The sequence below is a fragment of the Benincasa hispida genome, chromosome 8 (assembly GCF_027475165.1).
Source record: "Benincasa hispida cultivar pf3 chromosome 8, pf3_genome.v1.1, whole genome shotgun sequence".
In the NCBI taxonomy this organism is placed as follows: Eukaryota; Viridiplantae; Streptophyta; class Magnoliopsida; order Cucurbitales; family Cucurbitaceae; genus Benincasa; species Benincasa hispida.
Window position 1 is genome coordinate 35,100,569 of NC_143485.1, and position 17,765 is coordinate 35,118,333.

The 17,765-nt window shown below is 34.7% G+C and overlaps 1 protein-coding gene across 1 annotated transcript; it reads right to left on the reverse strand.

The window, feature by feature from the left end:
* Positions 1-12,371: 12,371 nt before the first annotated feature.
* On the reverse strand, positions 12,372-14,335 carry LOC120083823 (tetraspanin-8-like). Its single transcript, XM_039039709.2, has 2 exons — positions 13,723-14,335; positions 12,372-12,848 (listed from the first exon to the last, which is right to left on the reverse strand). The coding sequence occupies exons 1-2, from the start codon at positions 14,224-14,226 to the stop codon at positions 12,549-12,551; spliced, it is 804 nt and encodes a 267-aa protein (XP_038895637.1). The 5' UTR covers positions 14,227-14,335; the 3' UTR covers positions 12,372-12,548.
* Positions 14,336-17,765: the final 3,430 nt, after the last annotated feature.

The window sequence follows — 17,765 nt, forward strand, 5'->3', positions numbered from 1 at the left end:
CGACGACCGCATGCATTAAAAGATTGTGACCGCAAAGCCATGCGATCATATGCGCTCGCAAGAATTTGCTCAAGAAGGTGGCCGCATAAAGACGACGCATCAAGGTGAAAGTATAATAAATCATGACGGAACGGAAAGCTGATGACGGTCGAATCCGAATTTAGTTGACAAGCCGTTAACGACACACTATAGCAAGTACATTTAACTTTTCGGTTATAATTAATCGACGCATCAAACAGAAGATTTAATGACCTCCCATCATTACAATCATTAGAGGAAAAGCGTCTTCACCTTGAGCTCTATAAATATCGAAGGCCACCACTGATGGAGGAGTTCACCACACATAGAAGATAGATAGCCGTAGTTGTTTAGAGTTATTTTTATACTTAGAAAACGAAAACGAGTAAAGAGGAGAAGACACTAAGAGGACATTCCTGGACAGCTCGAAAGACTACCGGAAGCGCTACTAAAGGAGAGAGGGCCAACACTTGCGGAAACAAGGACATTCATCTGAGCAGAGTGGGAAAGAAAAGACAGTGTAAAAGGCCATGGGAAGTAAGACATTGCTACCGGGCTTCTTATTTCTGCATTTAATTGTTATTCTGTATTATGCATTTAATCTATAGACAATGAAAATCTTAATTTAACTTCTGCTCAATCTCTCTATATTCCGCATGAGTAGCTAAATTTCCGAATGGGTTGAGAAGTACTTAACTAGCATGACCTGAGATCTTCACTTTATGCGATCATCTTTTCTTATGTATACTCATTCATCCTTTATAAATGCTCGGAAGGGTAATCTAAAGATAGAATCTAGGCTTGGGAAAGTCAGATTAGAATCTAGGCTCGGGAGAGTTAGATTAGAACCGCATAAGCCAGAGATAGAAACTTAGGAATAATTTCTATTTGCTATTAACGCATTGCATGCACCCTAGAGATAGGATATGATAGTATGCGGTCACCTTGTGTATGTGTGCATCATTCATCATCGCATAGATAAGAACAGAGGCTTAAGAATGAGTCCTATCGACATCATCGTATACATCGTATGCGTCCTAGAAATAGGAATTACGACATTTGCATTGGAAGATGATTTGCTGTTGTCTGTGTGTAGCATGATCGCATAACTTGAACGCAATCTTAGGAATTGTTAGCTAAATCCCTTCTCAACCTGTTCACCGCATACTCATTATACTTCTCGTTTTCATCAACTCTTTACTCGAATCTGTCGCATAGAATTTATACTCAAACAAACACCAACCAAACTTATTTGTTTTTGCCATCGCAAAGGAATCAAAATTTACTAACGCATAGTATCTCAGTAGTCCCTGTGTTCGATCCTGGACTTACTAGGAAACCTAGTAAGATTTATACTTGGGTTTTACTAGGAAAACTTGCACGTATAACGCATAAACCATCATCGCAATTATAAACCATTATTTCATCACTTTTACAACGCATCATACCACCCCCCCCCCCCCCCCCCCCCCCCCCCCCCTTTTGGCAAAGTTGGTCCTCTTCTTTTCTCTCGGAGAGTGTTGATCAAAGCAGCTCGCGCTAGCATTCTTCAATTTCAGGGAGATTTTCTGTTTCCCTTTAGACTTGTCCTTTATTTTTTCTTGCTTGCATAGGGGACAATGCATAATTTTTAGTTAAGGGTGGGGTATTTTGCATATTGAGAATTTTCAATTTGTGATGATATCTTGCTTGAGGCCCTTGAATGTTGTGCTCGGGCAATGCTTACTTGCATGATTTGTTCTCCTTGTTGCTTGTTTCCCCACCATGACTAGTCGATGATGAACTCTTATGAATCATGTTGGCATGAGATTAAGTTGGAAGAAAGGATTTATAATTTTTAGCCCAATTTTGAAAATTTTGTTTCATTTCTCTCATTCATCTTCGAGTTGTTTGATCATTTATCTTGACTCTTGTTGCTTAGAATTTCATTACGAGGCCATAGGTTTTTTGTCACTTTAAAATGCCTTAGTGAGGACATTAGATTTTCCAAGGTTCAATTTAATAATGCTTAATTTGAGACATATCAATTAAAATCAATACTCACCTTTTCTACAAAAAAGAGAAAAAAAAAGAGAGAGAGAGAAAGAAGGTGTGAGTAAGGAGAGGTTTACTCCTCTTTCTCTATGGTATGATTAACCTGGGGTAATTACGACACCTGTAGTTTCCCTCTGAGCTAAAATATCCTAGAGGAATGAGTAAGCTTAGGCACTTTTGAAGAAAATTCGGCCCGTAATTGGATGTCATTTATGTAACCCGTGTGGGCAAGCCAAAACGAAAACAGTCTATCTAGATAAGTTATCTTCTCCATACCTGTGTGGGCAAGCCAAAATGAAATCAGTCTATCCAGATAAGGTTTCTTCTCCAATTATTTGAAAAAAAAAAAAGAAAAAGAAAAGAAAAAGAAGAAAAAGAAATAAGGTTAATGCGTTGAATGATTTTGATCACTCTAATTGCATGTCATTACCAATTTAAGTTTAGGAAATCTAATTCTAGATCTTTTGAGCCAGAGTAGGGGAAAACGAATTGAGGCTTCATAAGGTTATTCTGGGTTAGTACTTATTCATGCATGAGAAGCCCTTAAATGAATTTCCAAATTTGTCTTGAAATGAGTAAATTCTTTGTTGAGTTTTATGTCTTAAAACTCATAGTTTGTAAATAATAAACTTATTCTGTTATCAATAAAGATGTTATTGAGGTTTATTCAATAAAGTTGTTATTGAATACATGAATTAATCATTTGTTTTAGAAAGAACCTAAATCTAATAAATTAAGATCCATAGTTATTACATGAGTACTTGGACTTTACGTGGAAACATAAGAGTGGATCAAGTTCGAGTAAATGGCCAAAGCGGTCTATAGTATACGAATAAGGTTGGGTATCTTATCCTGGGGGCCTATTCGATGTGGCCCACTTTGTAGTTGTTACAATTGTTGTCAAGTACTATAAATGATATGATCCTAAATCGTTCATGGGAGACATGTGAGTGAGGGTGTTCTGTGCAAAGAGTTTGTATAAGATTGGACTAAGAAATAAGTCACTCTTACTTTATAATGTTGTTTACTTTTTAAGACTGACTATTTCAAAGCGATGACCTAGGTAACTTGACCTTAATCCTAAGCTAACTATGAACTCTCGTTTATTTGGGATTATCCTTAAATTTACATGGGTGAGGGTTGCCTCATTAACGTCGACTCCGTAAGTCCCCTATTTCAGGGGTAAAATCGGATAGATAGCTGGGGACATAGGGTGCAACACGAAATTCACTCCTTCAGGAATAGTAGAGAGGTTGTTCCCTTGAGTGCGGACTCCAGGTCTTGAACAAGACACCCCACCCTCTCATTGGCCCGAGAGAGACTCGATTTGGTAATTGGATCATAAACCAATTGTTTATTAGGGAATCAGTGGGACTTAAGAAGTAAGATGTAATCTCAGGGGTAAAATAGCTTTTGACCCAGTCGTTATTATGAACAACCTGTGAATGGTTGATTTACTGATTACAGTTATATCGAGTGGACAAAAATATATCTACAGTGAGAGAAGTGCAACTACTGGACTTTAATGTAGTGACCCGGTAGTTAACGAATGTTGGTTAATTTGATTAAAGAGTTTAGCTGATTAATCTTGGATCATTGGAGACCATGATTTGTAGGTCCATGAAGTCCCTCTGCTAGCTCATATCGAACTAAACCTTAGAATAATGTGACGAGTGAATTCGAAGTGTTTGAATTCGAATTAGGGAATAAACGTTAAATATGTGCGATATATTTAATAATGCATCATTCAATTGGGAATTGAATGATAAAGAGAGAGTTGGAGGTATTTAAATAAGATTTAAATATCAAGACTATGAATATGGATTCATATCGACAATGATTAGTGTTGGATTTAATAATTGTATATTAAATTAAATTAATTAAATTATTTAGTATTCATTTAATTTTTAGAATTAATTTTGAAATTAAATAGAATTAGTCAAAGTAGGTTAAAAGTCAAAATGTTGACTTCACCGAGCTCTAAAAGTCAAAAGTCAAAGGTTTACTATATTAAGTGGGAAATTCCAAAATTATTTTTGAATTAAAATATATTTAATTAAAATTTGACTAGAGTCAAATGTCAAGAGTTGACTTCACTTAGTGGAAAAATTCAACAATTTTATTGAATGGGAAAGTCTCATTTTAAGTGGAATTATGAGTAAATTCCATTTACTAAGTGTTGATTCTACAACATGTCGCTAGTCCCACTAAAATTGAGTGTATTTTTAAGTGTCAAAATATGGTTAACTCAATTTTGCATGAATTGAATGTGATTATGTGAAATTTAACTCTCTTGGCCATTTGGTGAATTTCAAGTTAGTTGAGAATCAAAATCTTTTTGGCAAACTTAGAATTTCTAAAAGAAATTTTAGAAAATTCTTCAACTGAATCAATTTACAACAAAATTCATATATTCAATAACAACTTTATTGAATAAACCTCAATAACATCTTTATTGATAATAGAATAAGTTTATTGTTTATAAACCACGAGTTTTAAGACATAAAACCTAACAAAACATTTACTCATTTCAAGACAAATTTGGAAATTCATTTAAGGCCTTCTCATGCATGAATAAGTACTAAGTTATCTATTTTAAGCACAAGCGAACCCGGAATAACCTTATGAAATCTCAATTCATTTTCCCCTACTCTGACTCAAAAGATTTAGAATTAGATTTCCTAAACTTAAAGTGGTAATGGTATGCAATTAGAGTGATCAAAATTTACAACTGACAATAACATCTGAGAAAATTTATTCAGTTGTAAATTTTGTTTCTCTATGCAAAATAATATTTGCTTTCCCAAAACTTTCAATTAGGTTTTCAGAACCTAAAAGTGTACTGACTTTTGCTTCTAACATTATTAGTTTGGAAAAATATTTTCTACTTGTAAGTATTGTATGTATAGTTGCACAGTCTGTCAGACATAGTTCTTCATTACTCATTTTTTAGTCACTCAACATATGTAAACTATCCATGATTCTTCATTAAACAAAATAATTACAATAAGATAAGCAAAATTTGAAATAAAAAGTTCAATCTTAACTTTTAAAAAAAAACATGAAAGATAGATTATAAAAAGAAACAACATTATTTCTAGATATTCTCATAATCAAAAGAAGCACTTGCTATGTCATTAACTGTCCCAATTTTCTCTTCAGAAAATTCAAAGAAGTCTATCACATCCAAATTTGTCATATTGGATGGGTCATCATTATCCTGATATGCACAATTTACTTCCAAATTTTCCTTTTTTCCCCTCAAGGAAGCTTGATAAAGATTAATTAAATGTTTTGGTGCGACATATATGTGCCCAATGTCAGTCATACCACATTGGAAGCATTTCTGTTCAATATTTTTTGAACTTTTATCTTGTGACGTTTTGCCTTTATGATCATCATTTCATGTGGTTTTTTTGAAATTTGGATGATTATAACGACCACCACGAGAAATAAGTTTAGAATACTGTTTAAAACCTTTCTATCGATATTGCCGTTGTAGGGGCATATTCGAGACATGAATGTTGAAAATGTCTTCTCTAACATATCAGCATCAGTTACTTTCTCTCCGTATAACAACAATTTTGAACTAATTTTAAATAATGTGAAGCTATAGTCACTTACGGATTTAAAATCTTGGAGCCTCAAATTCTTCCATTCCTAACAAGCTTTAGGAAGAAAATTCGTTTTTTGGTGATCATACTTCTCTTCAAACTTTTTCACAAGATGTGGGGATATTTTAATATTAGATATTCCATCTTCAATCCTCCACGGAGATGATGATGAAGGAAAATATAGCTTTGGCCTTTTCCTGACTAGATGTCATATTCCCTTCTATAATTTTTTTCCCCTAGGTTCATGGCAACCAAGTGTATTTCAACATCAAGTATCCATGACAAATTATTATTATTATTAATGTTAAGGGCTACGAATTCTAGTTTCGTAAAATTTGTCATGGTTGATGGGATTGGTATCCTAATTCTCCCGGAGTCTCGTTGTTTGTAATGATGCACATTGTTTGATGAATAAAATAATTGTTATTTCATTATGCCTTTTACTCATATCCAATAAACAAAGCTCCTTGGTTATCTTATGTGAAGTTAAGCATGTATATGTGATATACAAGTGGATCATGTATTAAGTGATAACCTAAATAGATCTGTAGTATAAGGATTAAAGTGTGATACCTGATCTTGGTGACACTACGGATACAACCCGCTTTGTAGAGGTTTACAAGTGTTGTAAACTACTACAGATGGTAGATCCTGACCATTTATGTAGAGACGTGCGAGCGGGGGTGTCCTATACAAAGAGTTTGTATAAGATCAGACCACGAGATGACTAGACTCTGTATATAACGCCGTTGATACTAAAGACTCACATCTCACTTAAACGACCATAGGTGACACGACCTTAATCCTGAGTGTTTTGGGAACTCCTGCCTTTGAGAGCGGTCCTTTGATTAGTATGGGTGAGAGTGACCAGATTTCCAACTCAACATGCCTACCTTTTTGGGGACTTGTCTGATCTGGGAGCTAGAAACTCAATGCACAAGATGGAATTCACTCCTTTCCCGAAGCAGGGATAAATAGAGAGATTGCTCCCTTAAAGGCTAATTCTGGAGTTTGAACATAGTGGCCACAACTTCTCTTTGGAAGAGAAGACTCAGTCATAGTAGGACTTATGTTCATTAGAGGAATCAATGGTACTGAAGGAGTTAGATGTAATTATAGGGGCACAACGATTATTGGCCCAACTATACTTACAAACGATCTATGAAGGGTTGATGCACTGTTGATTGGTTAAGATGGACACATAATATATCTGTGGTAAGGAGAGTTCAGTTGTTGGTCTTTAGTGGAGTGCCTGGCAGTTAACGGATGGTGGATCCCGTGACTAAAGAGTTTAGTATGCTATTAACGTACCATTGGAGCTTCGAGCTACAGGTCCATAAGGTCCCCTTGATAGCTCAATGGATTCGGTTGAGGATCAGTTTTTGGTATTGATTTCAAATGTTCAAATTGACAAGAGGTAATTTGATTATATATGATATAATCGGTATGATGTATGAGATACATCTAATGGAGGATTAATGTAAATGAGATTTACATTAAGTACCATGGAATAGAAAAAGAGTTATGGTTTATATGTTTCATGAGATGAAATATTAAAACTATAGGTTATAAATATAGTATGATAAGTTAGTTATCATTTATATTTATAATAATATTAATTATTGGATAATTAATTCTTTTCTCTAATAACCAATTGAGTGGGAGGTTATTGGTGGTTTCATGGTAACTGTGAGATAAAAGAAAAATTGTTTTCCTAATTTTAGTAATGTTGAAAATTTTGATTTTGAGATTTTCTCTCGGAAAAAGACTCTCACGGAAGTTGTCAAGTAAATAGGATTTACTAAGCGACAACTTGGAGCAAGCTAAACGATCATGTAGTGTTTTGTAAGTGACAGACATGGAACTAAGCAATGAGCTAAACGATCGTTTAACTTTTGCTAGACGACCACTTAGCTTTTGCTAAACGATTGGGCATCGACCTATACGATAGGTTTCAGCCATCTCCTATTTGCTCAATCGTTTACACGATTGTTGAATCCTCTGTCTTCTGCCTCAAACCAAGTCCACACAGAGCCCACCCTCTAGATTCTCACACCGAGAATACCAAAGTAGCCTTCTTGATGGTGCCATACTCAACTCGACACTGTCGAGGTTCTATGGAGGCTATTCGTGCTATTGGGGTGTTCGTGACCGAGGTGATCGCTGAGTTCGAGTGCACGGTGATCGTGCAGTGTAGCGGTCGTGTTGTTCGAGTGTTCAAGGTTGCTGTGTTCGAGCGTTCGTGAGCAAGGAGCGTGGAGACGAGTCTACAAATGTTCGTGCATTTCTTCTTGTTCATTTGTATTTTCATGCTGTAATTTCTGTATTGATTGTATAACCGCATGTTTCTGGTTTTGACTGTAATTGTAATGTTCATACATGATTGGAATTTGAAATGATCTATTCTACTGCTCATGGAAATCCTCGTGTTCAATTTCCTTCAATTGGTATCAGAGCCAGGTTGTTCTGATATTCCAAATTATAAGTCTGTTTTGAACTTCATTTTACAGTCGCGGTGGGTTTCTGCATTTCTGTTTAATCGTTAAGTGCATTTTTGGATGGAGTTGATGAATGTTTCGGGTTTAATTGCCTTTAGTTAAAGCTTTCTTCAATTACAAAGTGTTAATTTGTAAGGGCCCCTGTGTTTTTTGGGCGTAATTAACTTGCAATCGAGTCTGTAATTCAAAGAGTTTGAGTTAGTGGAGTCATTTGTGATGAAGTTTCGAAGCATGGAGATGTGGTTCTCAACGAAGAAGAAGACCAAGTGTTGGTCTTATCGTGTAGCCTAAGGTAAACGATCGTTGGGATTTAACTAAGCGATCGTTTATATTTTTCTAAACGATCGTGTAGTATTTACTAAATGATCGTTTAGCTAATGTTAAGCGAACGGGTACATCATTTACTCTATCGTGTAGCGTTGGTTGCCCGATCGCGTAGGCGCTGGAGGTAGGCGATCGTAGTGGGAGCATGTGATGTTCATCGTTTAGTAAAAAGCACGAGGTAGATGATCGTGTAGTTAGCAAGCATCATCGTCTAGTTACTACCTACACGATCGTGCGTATACGATACGGAGGCGCTGGCTAAGCGATCGCTTAGGCCATGGTGCTTTGCGGCATCATAGTCATTTAGACGATCGTGGAAGGCGGGCGTTGTGCGGAGCGCGCTAAGCGATCACGTACCTCAAGCTTCATCGCTTAGTAAAAGGTACACGATCGTGTGGTAATTGCTAAATGATCGTTTAGCTCTGGGAGCGTTGGTAAGCGATAGAGCAAAGAGTTTATTTTACCGTGTAGACGATCGCGGGGTACTTAGTACACGATGGTTGGAGAAGCGATGCTTTGTCCGAGTGGTTCAAGACCCGGTTCGCCTGTTTGAACCAGAGATTCTTTGTCTTTGTAATTGTTGGCTTTTTTTTGTGTTTTTAAGGCAATTTTACCTGGTTCATCAACATTTATTTATTATACATGTGATATATGGTGCTTATATGCCAAAGTGTTTGACATATAGTTTAAAACTCACCTTAGGTTGTACACTTATTCATGCATCATGTATTATAAATGTTATAATCGAGCATGAAGAAATTACTTGAAAGCATGCGCATGCATCATGAAATATAAGAGTTATATTTGGCATGCAATGAGCATTATCATGCATCATCTTTTTATTATAAATGTTATAGTCTAAGGGTGAATGGAAGCATGTTGTGCTTGTTTCATTGTTGTTTTGTATAAGTGTTATATAAAAGAAGTAGCAATGAATGAATAATGCATTGAGCATGACACTTAGGTTGTTTATAATCGTTATGAATGCCTTGCATGTATTAGCTTAGCATTGTGGTTATGATTTCCATTTATAAGTGTTATAAAGGAAATTAGACCTAAAATCGATAAGAAAAGTTGCATGCGGACTTAAGGTGAACTCAAGTTTTTTTTAAAAGAGTTTTAAAATTGGATTGAGATAGACCTAAGTTCAAGTGGTTCTAAAGAGTTTAGTAACCTAGATTAATCTTTTAAAATCAGTTTAATAGGATTAAATTGGTTGTTATAAAAGATTAAATTTGTTTTAAATCTATTTATAAGGGACCTTTTATCTAAGGTGGGTTCTGGCTAAGGTTCTTAAGTTGACAGAAACGTAACACCCCTACCTGGGAACCTACCTGGAAAGGTGAATTAGATAGATTTTTAACAAGCATGCGACGATTTGGTCAAAGACTCCATTAAAGAGTTTAATGGATGATGATCAAAAGTTGTTTAACTATCCAAAGTAAAAGTTACTCTTGGGCAAACCTAAAAGTCAATTAGTTACAATTTTTAGCCGTGTTTTTTCTAAGTAAGCTAAACCCTACGTTATAAAATACTCAATGGGAGGAAGAGACGTATCTGATATGTCTATGATTCCACTCACGTTTCTTCTTGTATGTTCACACCGTGAGATTCATGCTTGGCCTCATGGTACCCTGGGAGCATCCCCTTTCGGATGGTGTTTGCATGAGTCAATATCAATGTAAACGGAGAGAGTGTTTATAGTAAGTGGGTGAAGAGTGTGTGTCAACACGTCCTATGATCTCTGTCATTGGTTCACACCGTGAGATCATTCTGTACTCCCTCGTGTCGCCTTTGAGTGTCCCCCTTCGGATGGATTTTGTACAGTTGGTCAAGATCAAGGTGAACTCCAGAATGGATAGGGTAATTTAGGTTTTGCCCCAATCTTATTTTTTCCCTTTGGATTGGCTTTTTGGGGAGGACCTCTAGGGCCTAAAATGGCAGGTCACACTTATGGGAGATTGTTAAGTAAGTTAATGATCTCTTAGCCAAATCAACGATGGCTAGTCATTATAGAAGCAAGAGTTGTTCGGGTATTAATGACTGGTTGAGAATTTCTCAGCATGCGACAATTACAAATGACTGGTTGAGAATTACACTACCACAAAGAATTGTATTTATATTAGAAATTCAATATATATCAAACATGCAAAACAACATTTAATTTATTGATTATAATAAAGAGGAAAAAAATGATCTACCTTTAAGGCTTACCTTTAGCAGGGGAGACGACAGAAGCTTGTACTGATAACATGTTGTAAAATTGAGGAGCACAATGAGAACATGGATATGAAGAAAATATAATATAATATATAAAATAAACAAATAACAAAAAATATAAGGTAACAAAAGAAAAATTATGAAAATTTCTCCAAAATTCTCCAATCTTTTTAGATTTTTCATCAACATAACACCTTCTACAAAATCCATCAAATGCCACTATGCAAGTAGGATATAGCATTACATGGACATTAAGAGTGAGTATTTACAAGACATGGGCAATATGTAGAAAAACATATGGGGTGAGGAGGGAGTGACATTTGGTCTTTGGATACTAAACATGGACATCTATATCACACTTATAATATTATAATATTTATAATAACTTTTATTTTTTTTAGAAAAAGAACTGCTTACGATTTAAAGTTCAATTTAATTTGAATTTCAATTTTCAAGAAAAATTAAAAAAAAAAAAAAAAAAACAGTAAGAATTGATTACCTTTATTAGAGACAGACATGAGAGAGAAGGAAAAAGAGAGAGAGAGAAGGAAATCGTGATTATTCCAACCAATTAGTGCACCCCGTTCATGACACGTGTTTCTACTTTGATTGACCGGCACCGAACCGACAGTTCAGTTGGTTTTAGGCCGAGCGATTTTGTCTAGATAGTCGGTTCGACTCGGTTTCTGCTTTTCCCTTCATCAAATTGACAGTTCGGCTCTGGTTATGCATGGTAATCGAGCTGAATCGACCCGTCTGCATCTCTAGTATCCATAGTATTATCAAGATAAAACATCAATCTTATACATATATTATACTCTTTAAGTTATTATCTAAACATTATTCATCGGTATGTCAATTACATACTATTTAAATTTCATGTAATGACCTTGGAGTTTATTGTAATGGATAACTCATTATTGTATATTTAAAATAGTCAACCATTATGTTAAATAACTAAATAACTACAAAGCTTTAGGCATAAATCTCAACGGTCCTACTTTCCACTTCTTTCTTTCCTTCTCTTTCCTTTCCTCTCGCATCTTCAAGTTGTTCAACTGCAATTTTTTATACGACTTTTTCCCTTTGTTCGTATTCTTCCTTTTGCTCCATGACCTTGCTCACGCTCTTCCTTTCACTCATTGATTTGGAATAAAAAATTACAGACAGAAGAAAGAAGGAAAAAAATTTGTAGAATGTCAATCGCTCAGTTTCTTTGTTTAATGAAGGCCCATTCCCCCTGAGTGAGACCATTCCTTTGTCTTAACTCGGGCTGAGTGTGCAACCTGAACTGCTTAATCTATTGCAGAACAAGGAAGGAAAAATTTGCAGAACGAGGAAGGGGAAAAATCGCAGAACAAGGAAGGATTGAAAAAATTGCAGAATGAAGAAGGAAGAGAAATTTGCAGATTTGGTCTTGCTCCTCGGCCACATTGACTTGCATGTTGAACGAGGAGGCTTAAAAAAAGTTCCAATTTTAATCATTATAGAAATTTCATCCTACAGAAAATTTCCCCAAGAATTTAGTAACTGCACAACTTTTGACTATAGCCTTTCATTACAGAAGATAAAAAATTTCTGAACAATAGGTCACATATACATGTGATGCAACTAACATACACATCACCATGACACAAGACTTAACAAATTCCAACCCAAAACATTTTCATACAAGGATCTCTACATAACTATCATTCAGCCTTATCACCATATAAATCTTCAAACAACCTAATGACAGATTTTTCTGAAATGAATCTCTAAGTGCTTAAAAACGTAATTTGGAGAAAGACGAAATTATTCCAAACATGTTCCAAGCAAGGAATCAAAGGATAAAGAATATTTAAGGATAGCGGTAGCTATGCTTATAGTTGTTTCTGGTGGCGCAGCAGCCGATGCAATAGATGATAGTGATGACTGTGAGAACACAAGTGTTGAAAATAGCAAAATGTCTCCATTCCTTGCGGATGTTGGCTAGAATTCCGCCTTTGCAAGACTTGCAATCGTAGCACAGAATGGTCTGCTTGTTGCTCCAGGCGGTGCAGTCGCTGTCAGTCACCGCCGGCCCTGCTTTTGGGATTACCCAGTATGTGGCGTTCTTGAACTTGAACCCGCAATACGTCGGTGGCTTGCAACAACCCGACTTCAAATAATTCGAATTGGTTTAGAAACTCATTGAACACAACAAGAGGTCAGGAATTATATTAAGAAGAATTAACATGCAAATGATAAATGTCTGGAAAATGGGCTGAAATAATCGTTTTTAAGTTTCAAAACATTTTTTAAGACTGAACTAATTTTTCTCAATTCATCCCGACAAAACCATACCAAATCCTTTTTTATCTTTTCAAAATTAAGACTTACATGTCAAAGATTACATACAGAAATTTGAAAAGAAAATTGACATATTCAATTAGACAATTGATAAAATAATTAGTAAAGCAATTTGAAATTTAGTGAAAACATTTGATAGGCAACTCAGATTATATTTTTAGATTAGTGCAGAATTATATTAAAAATATAAAAACAATCACACAATTACACTAAAATTCATGTTATAAATTCAATTATATTCATATTACATAATAATAGTTATACAAAAAATTTAATATAAAACAAATTCAGAAACTAATTAATAATGGTTTATATTCAATCGTGAGTAACTAAATATATTCACATTTTAAAATTTTGTTTAAAAATTAGAATTTAATTTATAAATCTACTACTTATCTGAAAACATTCTTTATTTTCAAATTTTTGGTTTTAGATTCTAATTTAGCTTGAGTTTTGTATAATAATATAAAATTTTGGAGAGAAGTAAGAGTTGGTTATAAGATTTAGAAAAATTAATTAAAATTTGATAAAAAAAAAGAGTAGAATCTGTATTATGGAGAAGAAAATGTTTAACTAGTTGGGTTAGTTATGAAAAATGAATCTTAAAATGGGTGATTTTTGAGAATTTAGAAAAGTTTGGATGCATAAATGCAAAAAATGGGAGGGAAAAGCTAAAAAGGAACCTCAATCGGGGAGAGATTGTGGTTGAAGAAATCAGCCTCTCTTCCATTGAATTCCTTAGCAAGGTTGTGACACATGAGCGTATCAATTAAACAACTCCGAATCCGAATCCAATTTTCATCACTAACGACGTAATTCTGAAGCCAATGCGAGTAATCCCCAAGCCGATATTCTTTATATCCCCTTCCAGATACGGCCTGTCCAATTCCTTTGTTGGTCACCAATAATGAGAAAATTGTGAACGCCATTAACGCTAAAATCAACAAGAACAACACAATCAGGTAGAGGTAGAGGATGGAATTGAGGCGGCAGCAGGATCCAATTAGGCCAAACAACGAAATGACGAAGAAGAAGATTCCGACGATGAGAACAGGGTCCTGAAGGAACTTTTGACAAGCGGTGCCGCCGTGGTTGCGGACGTGGAGGGCGGCGAAGATGGCGATTAGGCTGATGATTAACGTGCAACAATTTAGAAGACACAGAACTATGTTGCTTAATCGACACATTGTTTATGTTTGAATTGGTTGTGATGAATGTGGGGAAATTATTTTTAGCCCTAATTGAGGGAAGGATTAGAAGAAGACGAAGGAGATGGAAAGAACTTCGTCTCTTCCTTTGGATTCAAGAACCTCACATAATTATATATATACCTTTTCTTATAGAGAAAAAAAATAATAACAAAACGAAAACAAAAGCATAAACGGTAAGGAGGGGTTTGGTGAATAAAACAATTCTAATGGTTGGTTGGTTTTCTTTTTTCTTTTTTCTTTTTTTAGTTCATGAATATATTTAATCCTTTTTTCTTAAAAATACATACATAGTTCAAAATCATTTCATAAAATACCTAAACTTTAGTTTAAAAATCACTTCATAAAATACCTAAATTTTAGTTTGTAACGATTCGATTCCAAGACTTTCAATTTTGTAATAATTTGGTATTCAATTCTATAACAATTTAGTTTTTGAACTTTAGTCTATTTTCTATAACAAGCATTAGTTGAGAGCTTCTATGTTCAATAATAAGACCAACGGTGGATTAATCTATATTCATAAATTAGTATCCATAAAGAATTTAGGGTGTTCGATACTCACTATGCAAAATTGGACTTTAATGTCGGTTTAAAACTGACATTATAGAGGTAAAATATCAGTTAAAAATCAACATCAAAGATCATCTTATAAAAGGTTTTTAATGTCGGTTGTCTTTAATGTCGATTTTAAACCGATATTATAGCTAACCGAAATTTCAATGCCAATATTCTTCAATGTCAATTGAAAATACACCATCTTCAATGTCGGTTTATTTTAAACCATCTTCTATGTAGATTCTTTTACCAATTGTTTCAATAATTTTCTGATATTTTTTTTAATACCTCATTCTTTTTAAATGTCCAATCTATTTTTAATGTCGATCAAAGAGTTAAAACCTGACATTAACAAAAAATATATACATATATTTTCTGTTAAGCACGTGCAAATGAATAATATATTTTTTTAAAAAATAATATTTCTCTTATCCGTACATGTACAAAATAAAATCTTAATTGCTTTTATATTATGATTTCAACAAACGCAAAAATTAACTAACTTATTAGAAGAAGGAAATAAAACTAGATAACAAAGAAAATAAAACATATTCATAATTGTTATATCAATTTGACCAAATAATCATAATAGTCACTCACAAAGTTGAGTTCAATACATTTATCATAAAGGAAGTAGCGTAATAAAGAATTGGAAAATGCTTCATAGTTATCCATTATTTTTCATGCACTTTCAAACCCAAAGATCCTAAAATACCGGCAACAAGAAAATGAAGATAACATTCTGTGAAATATTTTAAAAGTAAAACCTTCTATGCATGAAATTAAAAGGATTAAAAACCTAGGGAACATTATCATATTTTAACGGTAGCATTATGACGAATCACAACCACTATGACAGGGAGGATTGAACAAATAGTCAAACAAACAATAACTTCAATCAGTTATGATTAACTGTGCATCGAGGGCAAAACAAAACATCGATGATTAGCAAAATAACTTGCAAAATAATAGTTTCCACAAGGTCGTGGGATAGTTTCCATGAAACTCCACTAAGAAAAAACTATACATAACACAAATTCTGCATCACCCAATACAATAGAAGTGCCAAATGGTGAAGAAAAATAAAATTTTGGAAAGAAAAACTTCCAAACCCCAAAAAGAGTAACCAATATCAAATCAACTACATACAAAACATGTCAACAACTCATGCTTGAACAAACATGCCCACGTTGGGGTTTAAGAAAATTACAGTAATTGAAAATGTCTTATACAACAAGTAATTTTCATTATATTGCAAGTAAAGCACTAAAATGAAGAGCTTAGAGCTGCTAAATGCAAGTGTAAAAGAGAAGGAAAAAGAGTGATAGAGAAGTACCTTGGTTTGTGGATGCTTAATAACCACTGCTATTTTCCATTCAACCTTCTTTTGGCTTACATTCTATTAATTTCCATTGACCTCTTTGGACAAAAATCACCACTTTTGTCTTCACATCTATGTCCTCAATCCCCAATTAGAGTTTGATGAAGTTTTATTGAAATAAGGATTTAAAAAAGGAATCAATGTGGGTCTTAAACAAACAATCAAAAAATGGTAAATATTTTATTTATATAGGATTTAAAGAAGGAATCAATGTGGGTTTTCCTCTCTGCCTTTCCCTTTTTAGTTTCTTCAACAACAGCAAACACATCAAGTTATCAACAATAAAACACAGATGAATTAAAAAAGAAGGATTTGCAAGAATTTCTAACAAAATTGATCCAGCAACAAGAACTAGAAAGAAGAGGGAACTTTCAGGAATGAGTTTTGAGGTGGAAAACTCGAGTGTGGAAAGGCTGATTTACAGACTGGATAGTTGTTCGTAGAAGGGCCTATTTGTTCACATCAATTATCATAATTGTTGAATTGCTATTATTCTCAGTGGTTACAATAAAATGATTCCATTTACACCTTTAAATGCACATATGCAAGGTTTCACAACAAAACACCCTTAACAAATTGACACATCTGTGAAAATATAAAGGTTCCTCGCGGTAATACATGTGTACGAACTGGTAAGTTTACCCTGAAGTATTCTATACAATTTTTGTGATGCCCACACCTGCAGCCTTGATGATGGTGTGTTGCACTTCGTTATGTCTTTTGACTAGCATTGATTAAGTCTGAACTGTAAATAATCGAAATGTAAAAAGAAACTAAGCGTAAAGAAAGAAGAAGAGAATTGGGGAGGATTAAATCAAAGGCCGAAAAGTGAAAGAATTTAGGAAAAAAAAGAAAAAGTACCAGGAGATGGAGAATTGTCGTGATTCTTCTTGGCAGTGGCTCGCACCAGAAAAGCGGGAGAGGAAAGCTTGGGTCTGAATAGACAGATCTCAAGCAGGTGAAGAAGTTCTTCGAACAAAAACACAAAGATTCAAACCAAGAGCGAGCTTCATCTTCCTCCATTTACTACTCAGGGATAAAATAGCAAACAAATTAAAAATGTTCTAAAGATCTGAAAATTTCTTAAGGCATTGAGGTCCTATATGAACTTGCTGAGAATGGAGGTGGGATTCGCAATATAGGGATGGCAACAGGGTCGGGACCGGAGCAGGGGCAGGGATGCATTCCCCATCTCCGTCCCCGTGGAGATTTTTAGTCACCATCCCCAACCCATTCCCCGTTTTGGGATCGGGTCGGAGTCGGGAATCCGTTTAGAGATTTGGGTCCTTGGGGGAAAAACTCTCCACTTTTTATTTTATATATATATATTATATTAATAATAATTATTAAAATTAAAAACAAAATCAGCAACAGTAGCTTCAGGTTTTTTCTAATTATTATTATTATTATTATTATATATTAACAATTTAAAAAATTGGGTCGGGGTTGGGGTTTGGCTTCGGGGTTAGAGACGGGGTGGGGATCCCCTCCCCGTCCCCAACCAGGGGTCAGATTTAAATCCCCAATTTGACCCCGTATTCGGAGTCGGGGACTCCCCGCCATGATTGGGTCGGGGACC